General features: G+C 35.1%; 1 protein-coding gene across 1 annotated transcript; it reads right to left on the bottom strand.

The window, feature by feature from the left end:
- Positions 1 to 25,101, bottom strand: LOC135232303 (triadin-like). The gene is made up of 4 exons (XM_064290411.1): positions 24,760 to 25,101; positions 6,183 to 6,233; positions 109 to 168; positions 1 to 21 (listed from the first exon to the last, which is right to left on the bottom strand). Exons 1-4 carry the CDS (start codon positions 24,905 to 24,907, stop codon positions 14 to 16), a joined length of 267 nt encoding a protein of 88 aa, XP_064146481.1. The 5' UTR covers positions 24,908 to 25,101; the 3' UTR covers positions 1 to 13.

The raw sequence follows: 25,101 nt of genomic DNA on the forward strand, positions 1-25,101 counted from the left end.
AAAGCTCTTATTTTTAAAAGCCTGAAAAAGAAATGATATTTTGTTGCAAATAACAGAATACGCAATAGGCAGATCAATGTGGCTTCATGTTTCATTATGCAATATTACCTTTTTCCTTTAGGGAAGCTGGAACCTCTGGAATCTTCACTTCTTTCGCTTTAACAGGCTCTGGAAAGAAACATTGAACATTTATTTGAAGCCAAAGTAAAAAGATTTGAGAACACATATATGGTGGAGTCAGTGAGTGATAACTAAGATGAAATCTGGGTAGAAATGGCACGATGCTTTCTTTCAAAGGTGATATGAATCATACAGAGACAAAGATACAACAGCATAGAATACAGCCATACTTCGATCGTTTTTATTTAGTGTAACTGTAAATTGTAGAACAAGCTGTGATCTACTTGCTTGCTTAAGAAAATGGACATTTGGATGGATAAGAACTTATTTTATCTGTAATTTAAAAAAATACATGACTTCAGCATCTAGAAGTATCCCAGAACTGTTATAATCAGCACTAACTGAGTTTATTCATTTCAGGCTATGTTGATTCAAAAATAAACAGCCAAGTGGAAAATTCTGCATATTTTATGCTAAATGTGGTGTTTTTGTCATAAGACTCAAGTGAAACAAATTTCAAGAATAACACAAAAATAAAATTTGAGACATCATCTGTGAATTTCCCAAATCTTAAACACTTTTACCCGAGCTAAAGTAAGTCAAACAAAACTTAATTTGTTCCACCAGCTTTAGATACAACGTGATTCTGAGAATACCATAGGATTCAGGGGTATATAAGGGCAATGACTTGGGACATCATCATACCTCCTCAACAGTCTGTTAAAAAATAAAAGGTAAACCAGTTTTCTGCCTCCTCTGTAATATTAAAGCTCAGAATTCATTTTACTGATGAGTTTTAATGTAGTGGGAAAGGTTGGGAAGAAAGAGATTTATCCTCATTGTTGTTGCTGTTAGGAGTTGTCCAATTTGTTCCAACTCATAGTGACCCCATGCACAACAGAATGAAATGTTGCTTGTTCTTGTGCCGCCTTCACAGTCATTGCTATTTTTGAGCCCATTGTTGTTGTCACTGTGTCAATCCATCTCGTTGAGGGTCTTCCTCTTTTTCACTGACCCTCTATCAAACATGATATCCTTCTCCAAAGATTGGTCCCGCCTGATAACATGTCCAAAGTACATCAGACTAGTCTGGTCATCCTTGCCTCTGTGGAGCATTCTGGCTGTGCTTCTTCCAAGATGGACTTGTTCATTCTTCTGGCAGACCATGGTATATTCAATATTCTTCACCAAAACCATAATGTAAATGCGTTAATTCTTCTTTGGTCGTCTTTGTTCAGCTTTTGCAAGCATATGAGGTGCTTGGAAATAGCATCTACTATCCTTACAGCCCTTTAATCTACTCCCACTTTATGCTTCAAGAAGAGAATGTGATGGTGGCACTTATAAATGGCAATGCCACTCTAGCAAGCACTTGTGAGTCCAGGCACCTCTGGTTGAGTCAAGACTAGATCTAGGGGTTCTATCAAAAAGACTGTGTCCCTCAAAGAAGGATTTTCGTGGTAGATAAACTATAGCCCTAGATATCCGTACACATGCAGATTTTAAAAAATGGTCTTGGTGACAAAGAAATGTCAGTGTTGTTATTTATAGTGCTAAGTGTAAATAGGGTAGATTTTTAAACTATCCTTCTGCATGTGATAATGAAATTAAGACCCACAGGTTGACCAACAACACTGGGAAGTTTTATTAGCTTCCCCCCACCCCACCCTGAGCTGATGAGAATAATCTGCTGTTCTGATTTTCCTGACTAAACCAAAAGAATTGATGTGTTGTGAAATGAGGAGTGGTGGTGGTGAGGACAGATGCTCAGTGGCGTGAAAGAGTGTAATGTTTGGGGTCTCAGAGTTCAAGATCGAGCACATTGATTTAAAAGGGTGAGTGTATACGTTCCTGTGAAATCAAAGCAGTTATAAAATATAGGACTTAGGGAAAGGGCCCAGCACTACTTTGCTTTAAGTAGAGAAGGAAGGAAGTGGTGGAATAAGAGATACAGTTATATAGGGTATTTGAAAATCATCACTTTAAACTCTGGAGAAAGTTCTCAGAAAATAGAAGTGGTTTTGCTAGCAGGAAGATGGCTTCTTCCAGCTTGGGTTATCACTTGCGTTGACTTTCCTGAAGTTCATTTCCTCGCAGTTTCGTTCTGATTCCAAGTGATTTAGACCCCATATAGGAAGCCTACAGGTTGTCTAACTACCCAAGGAAGCAAGTGGGATATTAAATCTGACAAAAATATGGAGAATTCCCGCACTTCTCTAATAGGAAAGAGAAACAATATTACATCAGTGGTTTGGGTCAGCTCTTAAGGCACCTTTCAATTCTTCGGTCTTGTTTGTCAGTAACATAAAATTGGAGAACATTCTTTTACTAACATAGATCTTGCATTTATCCAAAAGCCTACAGGGGTGTTTATGAATCTTGATTATCAGGGCCCAAAAAGTATTTAGTAGTGTTGTAATATAAACTAAAACTTTGTCAAAATAATCAGGGCAAGAAAACCGTGATGAAGGAAAATTTCGAGAAGGAATGAGAAGACAGTTTCAGGCTTTCCATCCCCCTTACACTACCCACAAAGAGAAAAAGCAGGAATGAGCTGGGATGAACATCCATGAGAAAGTGTAGCATCGTTGGGGACAGTTTCAGAGTCCTCAGATAACTTTCCCCAACCTTCGCACTAGCTTTGGTTTGTTGAGTGTGACTAGCCAAGAAGAAGTGTGGTGAAGACAAATAGATTCTGGAGACTCATCAGGAGAGTGATCCTGAGCGTCAGCACATGGGAATAATCACTCAGTTTATCAGGATGTGGAGCAAAATAAGCTCTGTTGAGAACCCCCTGGTAGTAGATCCAAACATATACAGAGCTGTGTCACAAAACCAGGAAACAGTTCTGATAATCTATCACACTGCTTCCCTAACAGAGGAAACTAAAGGTAGCACTATTGCATTCCAAGAGAAAGGGCAATTAATTAATCTCTTTATTTCAGTGTTCGAGTTTGGTTTACAGTTTCTTGGCTTCCATGGCTGAATCTTTCATCTTCAGATAGATCAGACCAGCTGAAAGAAGCAAATGGCGATGGGGTAGGAGTAGGTATTAAAAGTAATATAGTCAGTAATACAGGTAACTAACAGGGTTTTCTGATTTCTGAGTGCTCAAGGCCACATAAGCATACCATGCCCCTGTGTGTGCATTGACAGGATTTAAGTGAGTCCATTATTCCAGGCAACTTAACAGCTAAACCAGCAGCAAAAGCCAGCAAGATTTGTCTTTCTCCTGTTCCTCTTCTCTGGATCAATTATCCTAGAGCTTTCTACATCTCCTTAAACAAAGATGCAAACCTAGTGTTCTCCAAATGCCTGATTCACTCATGATTATCACTTATTCAAGACAAATGACATCCCAAATTATTTATCTGCAATAATGTTACATTTGATGTTATTAGGTGGTCAAGTTGGCTCCCACTCGTAGCAACCCTATGTACAACAGAGCAAAACAATGCCAGACCCTGCACCATCCTCACGATCGTTGCGCTTGAGCCCATCATTGCAGCCACTATGTCAATCCATCTCTTTGAGGGTCTCCCTTTTTTTTTGGTTGGCCCTCTACGTTATTAAGCATGATGTTCTTCTCAAGGGACTGGTCCCTCCTGATAACATGTCCAAAGAATGTGAGATGAAGTCTTGCCATCTTTGTTTCTAAGGAGAATTCTGGCTGTACATTTAGAATTGCAGTGTTTTGATCAACATGGGTTTGGGTGTGTGCACACAGCTGTAATCTATGAGAGACTGGCAACTTCTTAGCTATTTAAGAGCCATAACTCACAGAATACAATGATTCCAATCCATTAAGTGGCTTTTTAGCAGTTGAAGTTGCTGAATTCCCATTCTACCATAGCATGGCAGTAAGTTCCAAAGAGGCTCTCCAGAAACAGTAACACTGCAGAGGTTTTCAAAGTCCCTAAAATCCCATAAAAAGTATTGTATTTTTTTCCTTTGATTTTTGATAATGGTTAATTATATTCATAAATTAAAGGAATGGCACTAATACAATTCTTATGAAACATTGTTCAACTTATATGTAACAATTTTTTTTGGCATTAGGGCAGCTTGAATAAAAAAGCGGTGCATTTTAAATTGTCCAGAATCAGTGATCACATGCAGGGAAGTTTTATATGCAGGATTTTCAAGTGATTGTGGAGTCATCTTGCTAATAGTAGGAAATTCTACATCGAGAAAGAAGTGTTCACTAGGAAATTGCAGGCAATTGTACATTAATAACAGTAAAAATAATAATAGAAGTGAAAGGTGACTACTTTGGGAAGTGTTCAGTGTGGATTTAAATTCCCCAAATAATCTTTTCCAGGACAGATTATTATAACTATTCTTTCCAATTAGTTTAGGCTTTGGCACAAGTGATACCTTTAAGTGGTAATTAAAATTTTTGATAATTATCATTGCCTAAAGGGTAGCTTTGGGGGTAAGCCCCAACCTTTTTTTTTTCCAGCTGCTTTTATAATAAATGATAATTGTTACTGTGAGGTGCCATTGAGTTGATTTTGACTCATAGCAACCCCATGTGACAGATTAGAACTGCCCCTGTAGGGTGTCCTAGGCTGTATGTAATCTTTTTAGAAGCAGATGGATCACCATGTCTTTCTCCCTTGGAGCTGCTAGGTGGGTTCGAATTGCCAACCTTTCAGTTAGCAGCCGAGTGCTTGATTAACCACTGCACGAACAGGGCTCCTCAAATGATAATATATGATCTAAATAATTCCTGTGATGTAAGTGAAGACTAACATAAATGTATTCATACTATAGTGCTTATTACTCCTTAACAAAATACATTATAGGAAGGATGGAATGTTTAGATTTTACAAATTGTGATTGCAAATAATATATATATGAATTTTCATAGTGGTTTGTTTCAATGGTTCTTTGGTTCTCACATAACCAGGGACACTGTTTTAGTTGTCAGATAAAATGAGAGCAGAGGATGGAAAAAGGCCTTTCCCAAAGTGTAGGTAATCACTGGAGAAAAATAGACTAAACCCCTCCGCAGAAGTTAAGTGGAGTCATCCTAGCAGCAAAAGAACCAAGGCTATTTTTCTGTGCTACATATCCGATGGATCTATGCCTCAAAGATTTTCCAGGCTCATGCAATGAACTCTACACTCATGGGTGCTTTGATGAGTACCTATAGAAGAACTCTATTCTAGGGAAAACATAGCACCAGTATTAAAATGAAAGGATGAACTTTAAAGTTGGGCACTGCTGACTAAATCTTGCCTTTGTCTCTAATCCACAGTGTGACACTAACTTACATTATCTAAACCTCAGCTTCTTTATAAAATTGAGGTAGCAAGCACAATTTTGCTGAAACAAAATGTGTAAAGTATGTATCAAAGAACTTTGCAAAGAGCAGGTGCCCTGGCAACAAGCAGATGCCCTGTTTCTGGATTTCTCCCAAACCATCCCCCACACCTTGGCCTGGCTAACCCCTCATCCTTCTCACTTGAACTTAGTATAACTTTTCCAGCAAAGCCTTCCCTGATCCCACATACTGGATTAAGTTACCCTATTATACCCTCTCATAGCACCCTGTATATCTCTTTTATCATTCTTGTAATTTTAATTAATTATGTAATTAATACCATGAATTCCACGACAGCATAGATCATGCCTTTCTTGGAGTCCCAGTGTTTTGTGAGTATCTGTACTTATCGATTCATGTTAGGTGCACAATAAATAATTATTGAATGCGGTACTGATCAGTGTACATAAGAACAAAATTAAGGTAAATAACACCTAGTTGTGATGCTTCACATTTAATTTTGTTGTTCTTGTTGAGGCTATATACAGGAAAACAGAAACCAATTCAACAGTCTCTCCAGGTACCATTTGGTGCAATGCACTTTTTGGGGGGACATAGTGAAGAAGAAAACAGTATTAGAGTTACAGGTAAATATGATTTTTCAAAAACATGCATGCAATCTGTACAATTTTGGCTCATACATCTGCAAGGTAAATACTTATAATGTACTATGCACTCATTCAGATATTTTTACTAATAAACTTATAATATTATATTAAATTGACTCTATTACCTTTGTCCTTCAGAACTGAAGATGTCTTCCCATATTTTTCTTTTCTAATTTCTGCAAGAGGAATCATGGGGAGGAAAGATTACAAGAAGCAATAGAGAACAAAGTTTAAATTTCTTCACATGTTTGTTTACTGAGGTACTGAGTTGATATTCAACATAGAGATGCCTGTTAGGATCAGCTGCATGTACGATGCTGAAATAAATATGCAGATGATAGAAAATAAGCCCACAAATTATTACCACAAGGGGAAGACTATGACAGATACAAGAAAGGTACAAAGAAAATGGGCTTTGGAAAAAGAGATATGGTAACAATAATAACATTTATTGTCTTCTTACTATGTGCCAGACAATGTTCTCTGCTATTTTGTCATTTAACTCTCACAATAACCCTATGAGACAGGTAGATCCTGTTATTATTCTTTCTTTTCACATAAGTGGATTGAATAACTGTCCCAAATTCCTGTAGCTCCTAAGTACAAGACCTGGGATTTGAACCAATGTCTCTCTGAACTCAGCCACCAATGTTGTCTCCTATAGCTAAACAATGGAATCAGGAAAGGCTTTAAGCAGGTGGTATCAAGACAGAACTTGAAAGATTAAAAAAACAAACCAAAACAAAAAACAATTTAGGTTAACAGATAAGAATTAGATCTGGGATCAAGATCTAGCAGATCTTGAGCCAGGAGGGTCAGTTAGTTTGACAGTGTGAGTCACTTGTAACCAGCAGAATGCAGTAGAAGTGATGCTGTGTGATTTCCAAGGCTAAATGAGAAAAGGCCATACAGCTTCTATCTGCTTCTCTACAAACACTGGCTTTAGACAATCCAGCTGCCATGTAAGTAGTGTAATTGAGACCGCCATGCTGGAGAGACCATGTGTAGGTAGTTCAGTCAACAGCCCCAGCTGAGCTCCCACCCAACACCTAGCATCAACTTCCAGCCATCTGAGTGAGCCATTCTGGACATCCAGGGATCCATGACTTAAGCCCAAGCCCAATGTTTGACTGCAATTACATTAGATACCTGAGCAAGGACTTCCTGAATTTCTGATCAACTACATTGTAAGCAAAATAAATGGTCTACATAGAAGAAATAGTATGTGGAACAGTTAGCAAAGGACAACATATTGTAATATGTGATAAATTCTCCAGTGGTGTTACATAGATAATAGAGAAAGCACTATTTCTACTTTAAAATGGGGGTAGGTTTTTACAAAGAAGATGCCATATAAGTTTAGGTTTGTAGATTGGATGGAATTTAGAATGTTAATCAGATAAAAGGGCAAGAATGGCTCCTGAGTTCTTGTTTGGTTTACAGAAGGATAATTTGCCATTAACTGACATATGAAATGTAGGATAGAGTGGTGTTTGGAGGAGAAAACTATATTTCCTTTGAATGTACTTTGTTCGATATGTCAAGACATCCAAAAAGGAAATGTCCAGAAAAGTGTTGGAAATACAGGTGAAGTGCAGATTATATGTAGGTGTTGCAAAAAGCAAAGCAATCTATAATCTTTCATAAGCAGAGTCTATCAATATAAGCAATCATTTTTTTTAATACTCCACCAAAAAAACCCACTGCCGTCCAGTCGATTCCGACTCATAGTGACCCTGTAGGACAGAGTAGAACTCCCCCATAGAGTTTCCAAGGAGCGCCTAGTGGATTCAAACTGCTGACCTGTTGGTTAGCAGCCGTAGCACTTAACCACTATGCCACCAGGGTTTCCTTAATACTCTAAGCAAATACTATTTGCTTTGGTCACACAAATTGACTTGTTGTTGTTGTTATGTGCCGTCAAGTCGTTTCTGACTCATAGCAACCCTATGTACAACAGAATGAAACACTGCCCAGTCCTGCACCATCCCCACAATCGTTGTTATGTTTGAGCCCATTATTGCAGCCACTGTGTCAATCCACCTCATTGAGGGTCTTCCTCTTTTTCCCCGACCTGCTACTTTACCAAGCATAATGTCCTTCTTCAGGGACTGATCCCTCCTGATAACATGTCCAAAGTATGTGAGATGTAGTCTCACCATTCTTGCTTCCTAGGAGCATTCTGGTTGTACTTATTCTAAGACATTTGTTTGTTCTTTTGGCAGTCCATGGTATATTCAATACTCTTCACCAACACCACAATTGAGAGGCTTCAATTCTTCGGTCTTCCTTTTTCATTGTTCAGTTTTCCCATGCATATAAGTCCGTTGAAAACATGACAGCCTGGGTCAGGCACACCAGATTGACTTGACCTAGTGAATGAACCAAGTCTATAAAGGCAAAATATGCCAGAAAGTTTTTTAAAAAAATGTTTTCTTAATAATACATACAAAGCAAAAAAGAAAGACTAGTGTCATGGGTTATAACTTTTTACCTACATATTTCAAATCCATTCTCATATAATTTGCCTACATTGATATGTTATTCATATATTGGTGATAATATTCATTTCATAAACTCTGAAGATCTAGTGATAGTTGTTTAAAAATAAACAATACGTATGGACTGTGATTAAAAGAGCTATACAAGTCGAGCTTTAAAAAATCTGTTAGATAAAAACTATTTCTTTTTAGAGAAAAATGTTCAATAACAACATATCCAACAATTTTTTTTAAGTTGGGATCCTGAATATATCTAAACTGAGAATAATAAATATATAACAGATTTTGCTTTTTCCTCTAACATCATTCTATAGAATATAAAATGTATATAGGGCGATAGTGTTTCCTTCTACAAGAAGCAAGAAAAAAGAGTTCCATGAAACTGACAAGATGAGAGAAAAATAATGGGGGATCTTATAACAGAGAAAATCATCAATAGAATGCTTCCCCAGTACTTTATTATTTTGACTCTCAACCAGTGAATACTTGAGTATGATTAAACAAAATAGCTGTAATTACTAAATAGCTTTGATCTGGCTATTATTTACCATTCATTTCTCAGAATGATCTAGTTCAATATCAGTTTATCATTAACAACATTTTATAAGAATATTAAGAAAAATATTTCTTTGGGAGTGCCCTTGGCTTGATGACAAATACCAAACATAGCTAGACTGAAAAAGACAATTGGGAGATTTAAAGTATCCTAACAGAATCATCAGCCAGTTCAACCCTCCTGGCTGTGCACAGGACCAAACTAAAAAGTTCTTCACCTTTCTTAAAGCCTAGCATTACTGAAGGACTCAGATACATCATTTCAAAACTGTCTTTCTTTGCTTTTTTGTAGATATATATGTCTGCTGATTTGAGGTTCTTTACCCTTGTTTATTGGTTTGTTTTATTTTTATAAGCATAATGAATAAGATCAACGTATGAAAGTTTTTAGCCTCTTCTGAAGGAAACAATAATTTAATGAACCCTGTGGAGAGATCTGGAGCCCTGGTGGTGCGCTGGTTAAGAGCTCAGCTGCTAACCAAAAAGGTTGGCAGTTCAAATCCATCAGCCGCTCCTTGGAAACCCTGTGGGACAGTTTTACTCTGTCCTATAGGGCCGCTCTAAGTTGGAGTAGGCTCGACAGCAACTTTTTTTTTTTTTGGTCTTATGGAGAAATCTATCCCTAAGTTCAAATATATCAAATAATTTCCCAGAATAAGACTTGTAAGATATACCATACAGTATCAAAAATATTAAATTGTTTAATAACATCTCTGTTGCTTCCTAAAGTAATACTGTGTTTTTCCTAAAGTGATACTGCATTGTTTTAATATTTTATATGTGAATGCCTTACATGCATTTGTCATTGTTTTATGTTCATTTGAACATAATTTTTGACAACTAGGGATATTTTAGAAAAGGTATTTTTTGACATTAGTCTATTTTAAACTTATAAAATATATAAACAATTACTGAGAAAAGCATTCTCAAGTTGTCTAAATGATTGAAAATATTTGCTTGTGATCCCCATGAGGAAAAAGAAAATATATTATTGTTTTATATAATACTAATTTTAAATGTTCCTGAAAAGATGTTCTCAGAGTTTGATTTTATTCAGGACACTGTCCATTAATTTTGTAATTAACTATGACTTGGTCAAGAAGCCATCTTTAACTTTCTCTTGGTCTTAATGATACATTTAATCACTCCCAACTCTGTGAACTAAAGAACTTGGTACACATATTTTTAACATTTAAAAACTTTTTTTCTATGTGTCTGTTAATAATTTTTAAGTTATAACACTTCAAATTCAATTATATTTATTCATCTGTGTCTCTGTGTCTTTTTTTTTTTTTTTTTTTTACCTTGGAGGCCTCATTACATTTATTTCTTAGTCTTTATGTTTTACTAAAAGAATAATGTGGTATTATCACCAATATTATTTCTTGGAGCCCTGACGGCACAGGGGTTAAAAGCTCAGCTGTTAATCAAAAGGTCGGCAATTTGAATTCACCAGCTACTCCTTGGAGATCCTATGCGGCAGTTCTACTCCGTCCTGTAGGATCGCTGTGAGTCAGAATCAACTTGACCACAAAACGGTTTGCTTTGATTTTATATCATTTCTTATATCTGATTAGATAACCTAATTAAAAAAGAATAATTAAAAATTGGCTGGAATCCTTTCTGAACGGTGCTGTCAATACTTGGAGATTATGTTGTTGTTGCTAAGTGCCTTTGAATCGGTTCCAATTCATAGCGACCCTATGTACAACAGAACGAAACACTGCCCAGTCCTATGCCAGCCTCACAACTGTTATTATGCTTAAGCCCATTGTTGCAGCCACTGTGTCAATCCATCTCATTGAGGGTCTTCCTCTTTTTTGCAGACCCTCTACTTTACCAAGGATACCATTATCCTTCTCCAGGGACTGATCCCTCCTGATGACATGTCTAAAGTATGTGAGATGTAGACTCTCCATCCTTGCTTCTAAGGAGCATTCTGGTTGTACTTTTTCCAAGACATTCGTTCATTCTTTTGGCAGTCCATGGTATATTCAATATTCTTCGCCAACACCACGTTTCAAAGGCATCAGTTTTCCTGTCTTCCTTATTCATCGTCCAGCTTTCACATGCATATGAGGCAATTGAAAGCACCATGACTTGGATCAGGTGCACCTTAGTCTTTAAGGTGACATCTTTGCTTTTCAACACTTTAAAGAGGTCTTTGCAGCCAATTTGACCAATGCAATGCATCTTTTGATTTCTTCACTGTTGCTTCCTTGGTGTTGGTTGTGGATCCAAGTAAAATGAAATCCTTGACAACCTCAGTCTTTTCTCTGTTTATCATGATGTTGCTTATCGGACCAGTCTTGAGGACTTTTTTTTTTTATCTTATGTTGAGGTGTAATCCATATTGAATGCTGTGGTCCCTGATCTTCATCAGTGAGACTATGGTCAGGTATATTTCAAGAAATTATAAATAAGTGGAATTATATATATTGTTTTCTGAAAGGTACGCTATATAATAAACACATGATGGGGAGGAGGGTTCTTGAGTTTTGAAAGCACTAAGTTGTATAATGCCTTGTAAGTACACATCTGAAGAGCTTCCATCAATTATTCAAGCACTGTGGCATGCTATTCAAGCTAGGCCATGTTAACATGTTAAAACGTTGACATGGACCATGGTATAAGAATTGAAAACAGCCAACTGTTAAAGAACTTTTTAATGTGTAGCCTGCATTCTCCATGAGAGAGAAAGTCTAGTCCAATGTAGTCCGGTATGCTGGTCCCTTTGACAAACTCTCCCTATAGTAGGATAGTTCTTCAAATTATATTTGCTGAGGGATCTCTCTTAAAATCATCTAAGTACACATTTTCTTTAACTAAATTCTGACTGAACTTTATAATTATGATGCTTTTAGCCTGTGCACCTTGTCTTCAAAGATTGGATACACTCTTCACACATACTTTGATTTTCTTGTCCTTATTTTACATTAATAATGGAAATTCTAATGTTTACCTCAATCAGGTACACCTTAGTTCATCTATGCTGATCTCTTTCAGAAAGATCAGTAATATGTAATGATTTAACAAGTAAAATTAGCACTGTTTTACTTGATAAGAAATTAGATAAGCATGATTTAATTTCTATTTGAATGTTTTGAAACTGAAAAGAATATGATCTCTTAGTGACAGTGAACTACTGATCCCTAAATCCAGTGCAAAAGATTTTGTTTCTCAAAGAAAACTTTATTAGTCATGAATGTTTTCTCATGTAATCATGTTCAACCTAACATATCAAACTTGCCATTTTTGCATGAAGAAGGAATGTTTATTACAAGACTGTTATTTCCTTGAGAGCAGGGCTAGGTCTTGATCTTTCCTGTACCCACATAGGATGATAAAGCTTCTATTTTGTATGGTTTAGGCACTTTTACATAAGATCTCTTTTAATCCTCACCCATCTGCAGAGAGGTAAGTATTAGAGTTTACAGATATGATGAAGCCCTGGTGGTAAAGTGGTTAAAGAGCTTGGCTGCTAACCAAAAGGTCAGAAATTCAAACCCATCATCCACCCCTTGGAAATCCTATGGGGCAGTTCTACTCTGTCCTATATGGTCACTATGAGTCGGAATCAACTCAACTGCAATGGGTTATAGATGTGATGGCTTAAGCTAAGAGAGGTAAATAACTTGCCCAGGGTTATATCTACTAAACCTCACTGGGAAATTTGAGCTCAGACCATCAGACTCCAAAGTCAGAGCTTAGCTGCTACACTATGCTCCTCAGGTAGACAGGAAGTGGATTATAAAGTAAGTAGCACTACATATAGTCTCTAAAAGTGGACAGTGAACATAATTACACCAGCAAATCACATCAGTGCTCTTCATAACTGCCAGCCTGTCATATGTTTCCAAATGCTATTCCTGAAGCAGAGACCATATCCTCTGACACAAAGAAGGAAATCATAATTATTTGCTTAATAAATTAATAAATTTGCCACATTTCCTGCTGACCTTATTATATCATGAAGTGTCTTTTCAAAGAAGTCTAGCAATCATTATGATCACTTTTCAGAGGTAACTATGTCCCAATTTTGTAATCCCAACCTGGCTAAGGGGTCAAAGTAAAAATCTTGTAGGTGGTATCTGCATAAATCAGGATCTGAAATTACAATAACTAATGTTGATAGAGGAGCCCTGGTGACACAATGGGTTAAAAGTTTGGTTGCTAAACAAAAGGGCAGCTTTTTGACCCCACCAGCTGTTCCTCAGGAGAAAGATGTGGTAGTCTGCTTCTGTAAAGATTTATAGTCTTGGGAACCCTATGGGGCAGTTCTATCCTGTCCTACAGGGTTGGTATGAGTCCAAATCGACTTGACGGCAACAGGTTTGGTTTAAAGATGGTGCATTTAGATAGTCTTCCATTTTTTTCACACAAATATTGACATTGCCTTCATGGGATAGTGGCAGAAGATAATGAAAGTGAGTTTTATAAAATAATTTATGATCCCCAATAATAGTAAGATAGTATTACTTTCTTTATTCTTCTTGCTTTTCATGACTATCTATGCCTCAGAATTATCAGTGGCCCCAATTATATCCACAGATATTGCTTCTGTTTGGGAGCTCTCAAATCCTAGGAGTATTGCTGACTCAGACTTGTGCAGATTTGGGGTAAAATACTCGATGATTTAAGTAATGGGTTACCAAAACCCAAAAAACAAACCTGTTGTCCTTGAGTCGATTCTGACTCATGGCAACTCTATAGGACAGAGTAGAACTGCCCCATAGAGTTTTCAAGAAGCATCCGGTGGATTCAAACTGCTGACTTTTTGGTTAGCAGCTGTAGCTCTTAACCACTACGCCACCAGGGTTAAACCCCTAATTTAGAGGGATATAATATAAAATGTAAAGGGAAATAATCAAATGCATCATTTATTCTTGACTCTCAGCCTCTGCCTCTGAATAACCAATGTGACCAACTTTTGACAAAATGTTCAAGATCTGGATTTTATCTCTAAAAATTTAAATACATGAATACTTAAAAAAACAAACTATTCTTTTAAAGGTGCTAATTTTGAGAGAAGAAAGAGTAATGAATAAAGTGAACAGCATTTATTCCTCTATAAATAATGTATTTGCTAGTCATATACTCCAAATTTGGTGATTACACACAACATTTGATAGAAATTACTTGTCTAACTTTTCTAAATGCTTATGCATCATTTATACTATTTTCACTGACATAATATCAAGAATTAGTTTGAACAGTGTGAAATTCTCAATATTTGACAGTTTTGATGGAAAACATGAATTTATCTATGAAAATCAGTAATGATGGCACACAGGATACTAAAATTATGTCCATGACACAGAGGGAAGCAAATAAAAGATGGAACAGAAAAAAATTAAAAAAAAAATAATGTCTCTGGAATCAGGAGAATATGAATGACTAGTGGTTTCAGTTTGGATTATTTCAAAACAAAATGGCAGTAATGACTTTATATTGTCAGTTCTTCAGTATGTATCATATTTTGTTATGAGCAAAACTGTTAATTACATTGACACAGTGGTAGAAACAAGTTTGGATTTAGGATCTTTATGGCTACTCACTGCTGGAGTGACATAATTTTAAATTTCTTAGCAGGATACTGTAGGTCCCTTCACCACCAAGCCTCAGTGTAACTTTCCAGTCTTGGCTCACTGCTTCTCCATAAACTTCTATACTCAGCCACATGAGCTTTCACACCACATGGTGTGCTCATGTTGTTCCTTATGTCTGGGATGGCTTTCTACTCCTTCTTTGACGGCAAATGTATATCCAATGACAGAATCCATTACAAATGCAAGTACTCCTGTGAAGTCTTCTCTTATTTCGTCAGGTAGAAATTGTCAGTCCTTCCACTGTGGGCCTATCTGCCTTGTGTATGTACCTTTGTCACCATTTTTTATGAATGTGTCCAAACATTGGCTAAACTCCAGGCTACCATCCTTGTGCTTCCAGCACAAAAGAGACATTCAATAAATATTTATTGAGTAGATCAAGTTTATCTTTTAAAAATAAAAAAATGGAACTTTTACAAAAAATACTGTATCAAACTTAAGAAACTTAGACATGAGGTTCTTGCCCTATGAGGGAGTCACTTTGTCACACTGGTAGGCTGAGGGAAAGACAAGTCTGAATTACTAAAATGGTATTAGCTTTTGGTTTACTCCAGCCAAACCCCTTCTGACCATCTCAGACCTCAACTAGCTTTTACACGTACATATCCATCAAAATGTTTAAAGCGCTGCTAGAGCAAAGTTTTTTTTTTTTTTTTTTTAAGTGAAGGAAATCTGAAATAATTAGGAACTGAAAATGTAGGTACGACTATTACCTGCATAAAATGAGGTCAAATGAGTTACACATTAGCTTATTAGGCTGGACCATAAATAACAAGGAACTTTCAATTTTTAGGATAAAGGTACGTTGTTAATGACTGTCTCATAGCTTTGCCTCCAAATCTCACCAGCATTATTGACACGCATTGTCCCTTTACTAGGCTGAAATCCTCTTAGCAATGAGTGGTGTTCCTACCAACAAAAGTTTGAATCCAATGAACCAAATATTGTGTGACAGGAGGTGGTAAGTAAAAATTACTGTGTGAGAAATCAAGTAACAATACAAATGTCCTTTGAATAAGTATTTTTCTGCTGTGATAGGTAGGAGCTAGATTTGCTTTTTTATTAAAGAGACGGGTGGGAAGGGGAGGAAGAAACGGAGAAGGAAAAGAAAATAATTATGAAAATAAATAATTTGAAAAATATTAAATGAAATAAGAATGTGAAGAAGTGAAGTGTGTTACGTGAGCAAGTAAGACCACGCAGAATTGCCAAAGGTCCTCTTGACAGTATATAAGCAAGCAGAGCATGCCCGTTTTCACATGTGCTGCATAGCCCCCATATTAGACCATCTTCTCTCCATGACCGGCTCCATGCCCCTCATACCCATTCATGTCATTTAATTGAGTATTCTCACTTTCATGTTATTTAATTGAGGATTCAAGAGTGGGAAATCAATGTTCCTGAGATGTACTTTTTGAAATTTAAGTGTAATTAATTGTACCAGTGGAGACCCTGGGTGGCACAAACAGTTAAGCGCTCAGATACTAACCAAAATGTCATTGGTTTGAATTTACCCAGAAGGGTAATCAACTCAATGGCAACTGTTTTGGTTTTACTGATTAATTGAACCAGTAAATATTTCAAATGTCATCATTCTATTCTAGTCTATGTATACCATATTTTAAAATATTTTCATTTTAGAATCTGAATCTGACTCTCTTTTTTGTACTTTTTTTCCCCTTTCCTGTAATTTGTCTTCTGACTGCAAGATAGTACTTGCAATCAGAAGACAAAGTCTTCTTTTTTCTGTCTCAGGCATGGGAGACATTTTTTACAAATGAATATTATACAGATACAGGGCTGGAAGATCACTAGAGGTTTCTTAGTAAAATAATTCTGGTTTAGAAAAAGAAGCTGGACAGGGCAAATTACTAGATCAACGTTTCAGAACAAATTAGTGTTAGGGTTAGTCATAGCCCTAAGTTTTATTTTGAGAACTCTGCACTCTTTTGTACAGTCTGGTTAATGTATCTTAATCATCACTAGCTTTCATCAGTTATTTAATCTTCAAGGACCATTGTTGCAAGGTGTTAACTCTAAGTCAAGAATTGTTTGCCATGCTTTTTATTGTCAAGATTTTTGGCTCCTTTGATGGGAATATAGATATTTTATTTTGGTTGAGTGTTGTTGTTGTTAGGTGCCGTCAAGTTGGTTCCTACTCATAGGCTCCCTATGTACAACAGAAGGAAACACTGTCTGGACCTGCACCATCCTTAAAATCCTTGTTATGCCTGAGCCCATTGTTGCAGTCACTGTGTCAATCCATCTCATTGAGGGTCTTCCTCTTTTTCACTGACCCTCTACTTTACTGAGCATTATGTCCTCCTTCAGAGACTTGTCCCTCCTGGTAATATGTCCAAAGTATGTGGGACATAGTCTCGCCATCCTTGTTTGTAAGGAGAATTCTGGTTGTAGTTCTTCCAAGACAGATTTGTTCATTCTTTTGGCAATCCATAGTATATTCAATTTTCTTCACCAACACTGCAATTCAAAGCAGTACCTCTTTTTTCTTACACTAAGTTAAGTGAAATAAAGTCCAAACTTTGAAAGACTAATGAAGCAAATCATCATTTTTAACCTATATTTTGCCATTCCAAAATTTCAAAGAAAGACCTGGATTGAATTTTGACTTTTTAAAAATTGCTTTTCAATTAACTTATAATACATTGTCAATCTGTGAAACACTGGGCTAGTAGTAGTCAATAATGTACAAGTAAATTTTCCGTGGCATGTTGATAAATTTGTGTTCATTCTTGAAATAATTTGATGTAAAATACCTAATTTAATTTACAATAAAAAGAAAATGACAATGCTTCATTATTTAAAGCTGATTATTTCAGATGAGTTTTACAACTGGGTTTCTAGACCCTGTAGCTTAAACTGCATTAATCTGTTCCAGAATATGGTGTAACAATTGATTTTAAGCTATTTTATTCAAGAAAGTGTATGCAATTTCTTTTTTTACCTAAACAGCACTTTAGTATAAAACAGGTCTAAATGGAAAAAATAAGTTTATAAAAAGGAGGACAAATCTCAGGAAACAATTTTTGCTTCTGGCTGATTTGCATTGTGTCATAGCAACTTGTAATACACCTTCTGTTAAAAATTCCTAAGGGGAAAAATAAATCCAACCCATACATGGTATCATGATCGTTTCAGAAATGGAAGTAAATATAATAGAAGGAAAAAAAAAAAAAAAGCTCAATATTCTTAAGCCTGAGAGGAGGTATTTTCTTGGCATATAGTATGGTAAACACTTCAATGAATTTCTGTATTTAAAAAATATATAGTTTAGTATAGAATCAGAGGATCAAACAAAATTGATTACTCTCTCTGCAGAAGAAAATTTTAATTTTTGAATGCCTATCTTAAATATTTAAAAATTGATTTTACACTCCAAATCCTGGTGATGGTGATCAAAATCTGTATATGGAAATCTAGTATTTGCAACAAAAATTTCCTTACGAAGAGAATGAAAATGGCATATTATAGGTTTAAGGTTATCTTAAAGAATCATTGACTTAATATTAAGATGGGGACAATGAACAAGAATACAAAATTTACATTATTTTAAAATTACTTTAAATTATGTAATGCATTGCCATAAGAAATCTGAACTGCACTATGATTAACTTTAGAGTTCTCAATACAATTTTATTCATGTTTATAATTAAATTAGTTTGGACTTTAAGAAATGGTTTATATTTGCATTCTATTTGTTTTACATAAAGATTGTTGGAAGTTAAATCAAGACAGTTTAACTATTATAAAGTAGATGAAGAATGGACACACATTCAATTTCAAAAGCTGTTTACATTTAAGACCTAAAAGATTGATAAATTTTCCATTAAGAAGCTTCATTGATGAATTATGGAAGTGGTGAAATGAATTCAGGGCAAGAGTGACACCTTGATCTTAGGGATGTGGTATGTTCTGGTAACATCAGGTAACTTGATTTAGCCCATCTGCCCATCAGATCCTCTGACCTGAGCATTGCTGAAGGTATGGGAATCCCAAATGAAAGACAGGGGAACATTCCTGGGAAGTTCTCATTACAGTTTTATTTTCCCTCTCTCCAAAATCCGTAGGGTTTCTATGAAAAGGGACAAAAAAGATGGGCACAGAGGCCACACTGAGCAAAAGAGTGGTCCATTTTCCTGATGATCAAAAAGTAAAATATTTGAATGGAAACAAAAATGTAGGTACTACCATTACCTGCATAAAATGAGGTTGAATGAACTACACATTAGCTTATTAGAGAGGAATGATCATTAATAAAAAAGAACTTTTGATTTTTAGGATAAAGGTACCTCATTAATGAATATCTCATAGCATTGCTTGCAAATCTCATCAACAGTATTGACACACAGTGCCCCTTTACTATGCCAAAATTCTCTTAGTGGTGGACAGCTTTCCTGCCAACAAAAGTTTGAATCAAACGAACGAAATATTGTGTGACAGAAGGTGGTACTCTGTGAGAAATCAATGTAACAATACAAATGTCCTTTGAATAGTATTTCTCCGCTGTGATAGGTAGGAGTTAGGCTTGTTTATTTAGTAAAGAGATGGAGGTGGGGAGGGGAGAGGGAAGACGAGAAGGAAAGGAGATAAAATAATTGTAAGAATAACTAATTCAAAATTATTAAGTGAAAGAAGAGTATGAAGAAGTGAAATGAGTTATGTGGGCAAGTGAGACCGCGGAGGATTGCCAAAGATCCTCTTGACAATATATAAGCAAGCAGAGCATGCCCGTTTTCACATGTGTTGCATAACCTCCATATTAGACCATCTTCTCTCCATGACCCACTCCATGCCCCTCACACCCTTTCCCCAGCGCCTAGCCTGTTGTGGGCGCTCAATAAATATTAAACAACCAAAGCACAAAATAGTGTCGAAAATTTTTGAATTCACAAGATCAATAGTATTGTTATTATCATTTAACATTTATTGAGGGTCAACAGCATGACTTAGTCCAACAGGTGCAAATAGATTATTTTATAATCACATTTTTAGCAAATATTTAAATACATTTTAAATTTATTATCTAAACCTAGAGTTTCACTTGATTGACTTTAAATATAAAATTATTTCTCTCTCTTTTTTTAAAAATAATTTTGACACACCAAGAGATAGAAACACTCATTATTCAAATGAATAAGCTTCTCTCAGGGAAATAATTACTCTTGGGTATTATTAACATACAGTTGAAAGTATGGGATAAATCTACAATCAGTACACATCATAGAATTCTAACAGACCAGTGCATGAAAACAGAAGAATATGATAAGGTAGTTGAAGACAGTTTCAAATATACAAAACATGTAATTGCATTTGAGTTTCCCTTGCTCTTGTGGCAATTTAAAACATGAATACAATTATGTAGGACACCATTGTTTACAGAATAGCATCAAAGGAAAAGAAAGGCAGAAACTCTACAGATGCATGCCAATTAGTTTGTTTAGGAATTTAAAAGCATTTCTTAAATTAAGGAAAGTGGAATTTTTTAATATATTAAATTAATTAATTGGCAGATTTATGATCCCTTTGCTTCAAGTTTACTCTTAGTAAAATGTCTAATAATTGTGTTCGCATTTATTCTGGGTGGTTAGTAGACACTCAAATTCTATTTAGTCTTTTTCCATGGAGATCTCTCTTTTGGCATATCATGGCCATCTTTATACATCTCCAATAAACTATGGCAGTTTTCAACCTACTGAGAGTTACTTAACTGGATTTTGAAGTGATTTATAATTATCAAGAGGGTGACAAACTATACTTAATATTTCTATAATACATCTTACAGCTTATATTTAGAATACTGAAGTATCTGTTGGTATTCAAGTTTTTAACCTGTGCTTTTTCTTAGCATTTGGATCTTAAAATCTTAGAAATGAGACTCCTTGTAGACCAGCCTTGCCCTAAAGAAGAAAAAAGTCTCTATGTTCTGAAGTAAGGAGCACACTATTTACATATTTTGTTGAACAGAAAATTCTTAAATTTGGAAAAAATGTTAGAAATCACTTAATTCAGATCCCTATTTTTAAATATAAGAAAACCCAGGCTATGGCCTAACTCTTCTAAATTTAGACACATACTACATTGGCCCAATTAGGTAATTATTTAATTTTATTTTACATTTTAATCTTTTTTTTTTTTAATTCACAATGTGATTGTTTCAATTGCTATAATTTTTTCAGTACCTTTGTCCATATGATGACTATGTAACCATAAAAAAATGTAACCATAGGCAGTTTTAAGTAAGACCACCATCCATAATTACCATAATAAAAATGATATAATTTGTGAATAATGCATATTTAATTATAAATTTCCATTTACTATTTCCACTTTATAATGAGGGAGAAAAATGATCTATTCATTTAGATTCTGGTTTCTGAAATCTTTGGTAACCTTTACTCTTGGAAATCTAATTTTCCGATAGTTATCCAATATTTAAAGATTCCAGATTAATGAAATTTGGATCACTTAATTTTCTTTTCCCCGACAATTCCTCCATGCTTTCATTCACCCTGTAAATGTTTATTGAACACGTACTATTTTTATGTGCAAGACATTACCATAGTTTCTTAAAAGAGATTTTTAGAGTTATAAAAGGACTCAAGTGATGCACAGGTAAAGAGAGAAAGAAAAGGAAAGATGATTTTTTTTTTTTTAACTTATAACTATTTCCTTCACCTTTTCACTGTTGGACTTAAGTTGCTTTGATAAGAGGAAATGGAAAACAGGAAACTGCTAGGAAATGTAGCTAGAACTTAGATCTTTAAAGGTAGCTGTTTATACTGGTGTCCTCCTTCTCTGCCCCAGTAAGTGACAAACTTCTGACTGCTTCCTTAGAGTGGCTGTTTTGTCCCACCTGGCTAGTGACAAGCCTATGTTATTAAGATTTTCTACTGGGGGTGAAGTGGGATTTGGGAGGGCAGGACAAACTTGAAATGAAATTCCAAGGAGGAAAATATACAACTACAATTAAATATGACAAATATTAACAGATGAATAAATTAAGCTTAATGAAATGCAACTTATTATTTCTAAATGAAATACTTAAGTATAACATAATCAATAGTGCAGTACTTTTAGTAATTTTTTTATCTTTGACATTCCTTGTTCTCATTATGAAGATAGCAACATTTATTGAGAAAAGCATTTATTGAGGAGACCTGTCAATCTCCTGATGTTGTTCTTGTTGTGTGCCGTGGAGTCAATTTCGACTCATCGTGACCCTACGTGAAAGAGCAGTACTGCCCCATAGGATTTCCTAGGCTACAATATTTACGGGAGCAGATCCCAGTCTTTTCTCCCTTGGAGCCACTGGTGGATTCCAACCTCTGGCCTCCTGGTTAGCAGCCAAGCTTAATTACTTCTAGGTAATTGCTTTCTAAACAAAGAGGAGCAGTTCATGATGTGTGTGCGTGTGTGTGTGTGTGCCTTTAATGTGACAGTTTTTTTCCGTAAAGAGCTTCTTAGTACTCAAAATTGGAGGTTAGTTAATTTATTATCTTCAAGAGAAAAATAATAGAACAGTACATGATTTATCATAAATTAGAGATAAAATAGACCGAAATTTTTAAACTTCTGGGGCAGTTAGATTAACTAAGCTTCTATTTTTTACATGATATGCGGTCTAGTTTACCATTTTACGTTAACATAGAATTCATTCCACTTTACGCATTTTCACTATATGCGTTTCCCCTAATATAAGTTTAGCTTAATCAATGTTTCCAAGTACAATTATAAAGTCGACTAAATCTGGGGGCTCAAATATATGTAATGACACCTAGCTCACAAACTATCTTTGAAATCTATTAAGAATTAAAAAAAAAAAAAAAATCATTTTTTTTCCATCATACATGCCCACAAGGTCAATCTTAAATAATGAAAATAAACAAGTCTTTAAGACTACTTAATTGTATTTCAATGCATTATGAACTAGTTATATATATTAAAAAAATATTTTTGAAAATAGCTAACAACTACATAATTAAGGAAGAAACCTGAAACCATCATTTTATGAATAAATGTTCAAATATTATGATATCTGTAAAATGTCAATATTTATGATTTATTCTCATTTAAACTCCTCGTTTCATTAAAACCAGAATATATGCATTTTTCACATCAGTTATTAGTGATCAAATTCTTTCCAGATTGATCACAGGTATACAATTACAAAAATATACAAGGCATCTGAGTATGCTATTTCTTATGATTTTTATATTGGAAGAATATGCGACCATTGCTTGAGAATTATTTAACCCTGCAAGGATTTTCTAAGTCAATCTACAAAAACCCATTGAAAGAATTCTTAGTTTTTTTTTTTATATCTATAATCTAAGAACCTAAGTTTTCATAAGATAAAATGTATTTCTGATAAAAATGAATTATAAAATCATCTGAGGAAATAAGTTCACATTTCCTGAGATGTTTCCAGTTTCCTGTCCACTTAAGGAAATATTAAATAATTTATGAAACTGACATTACCACTTAAGCAATGAAAAAAAGAAGCAATCTGGATATAAATCAGTTATCTGCTAGGTAAATTATTAGTGTGGGCATTTTATATTCTGGTCAATCTTCTCTTAATGTGCTGTGGCTATAAAAGCAATCTACTAGTGTTATCAAACGAGTAATCCACACATACATGCTAGAGGGGGAAAACTACGGAGCTCAGTGAAATCAAAGTAGTTGGATAGTTTGCCTCCTGAATTGAAACTGATTTTATTAGGAAGAGGGCCTAAGTAAATACCATATGCATACATAAGAATTTATCATTTTTCAAATCCTTTCACATATGTGTTCTTATTTGAGCTCCACATCTTGTCAAACAAGGCAAGAGAGGTAGAAATAACTTCTTTTTTTTTTTTTAAGGAAAGCCTCAGTGCTTTATCTACGTGAAGGAGTTGAAATTCAGATCCACAGCTCCTACCCCTATTCTTTGTATTTTGGAGACTAAAATATAGCCATTTTTCTTGATAAAGGAGTAGAAAGAAACATCTTACTGAATCTTTAAATTTCAGGAAATCCACTGAAGTCAGAATTAATTTGCAAGCTTTCTCAATGTGGTTATAATATGATTTTATTTTGAAAAGCCTGGTGGGGATCCATCTCTTTACTTAATTGAATTCATAACCTCATTTTACTTTGCTGAAAATATGAGAAATTGAAGGATTTTTCTTGCTATATTTATAACAAATTCTCAAGTTCGGAGTTTAGGAATTTAACTGCATCTCACATTTAAGAGGGGAAATTACTTTGAGTTTGTTCTTGAAAAAATTATTGCTAGTTCTGATTTTTCCCTTTTTACAATAGACAAAAGCAGACAAGGGTGGGGAAGAGGCAGCAATTAAAATGATTAGTTACCTTTGAGCTCTGACAGAGGGTGTAACAACACTTTAAACGTTTTAAGGCTAGTGTACTTTAATATTTGTCTCAAGGACTTCTTGGAGTGGTGTATTTATTACAAAGCTACATAAATAAAAACAAAATGTGTAACTAGCTTGTAGTGTTATGATTGTTAATGTTGATACATCAGACCTCTTGGAAGGATCCATGGCTGAAGTCATCATAAAATTCAGATAACTGACTTTTGTTGTTTTTTGTTTTCACTTTTACATATATTTTTAAAGCAATAGAAATTATTTCATGTAAGTAGAATTGGGTCATTTTTATTCTTCAAACTATGATCGTTTAGGTCATGTTAAAACCACAAGTCAAACAGAACTATGCCTACTAGTAGCCCAGGATCATTTCCTTCTTCTCGACAATCTTCAGCATTTCTCCTGACGTAAATAAGCAGTTTGTGGTTTCTGTTCTGAACTTGTGTTCAAAGCTTTAGTTACACAAAAGAAGGACAAACTCAGATTGCTGCCTCATTCCCCCGGCACAGGAAAACATGCCAGAGCAGTGACATAGAGAGATTTAAAGGTTATTGTCTTCCGCCTTTCTGATTCCAGTGTTTTCCTCCTCATGTTGTTGTCTTTCTAAAGAAGATAACGTCAACCTCCTTCATTTTTTTTTACCTTGCTCCACTGCCTTGGTTGTTTTCTCTTCCTTCTTCCCAGGTACAGCTGCAAAGCAAAGATAAGGTTTAAATAAGAGTTCTAGGCAGAAATGCTCACTTACTGCCAAATATTTTTTAAAACAAGCCACTTTAAGCTTTTTCAACATTTTTCACTTATCTATAAGTCACCTGAAACCTATTTTAAATCTAATCTTGAAGAATTAGCAGAAAAAGAAATAATCTCCGGCCTTCTTCAGACTAGCTTTTCCACATTCTTTTCTACTTTATTCTTTTATGCTCTGCTTTGATAAACAAGCTCTACAAACAATTCCACTTGACAGGCCTTTGATTAATGGACTTA

The sequence above is a fragment of the Loxodonta africana genome, chromosome 1 (genome assembly GCF_030014295.1).
Source record: "Loxodonta africana isolate mLoxAfr1 chromosome 1, mLoxAfr1.hap2, whole genome shotgun sequence".
NCBI lineage: Eukaryota > Metazoa > Chordata > Mammalia > Proboscidea > Elephantidae > Loxodonta > Loxodonta africana.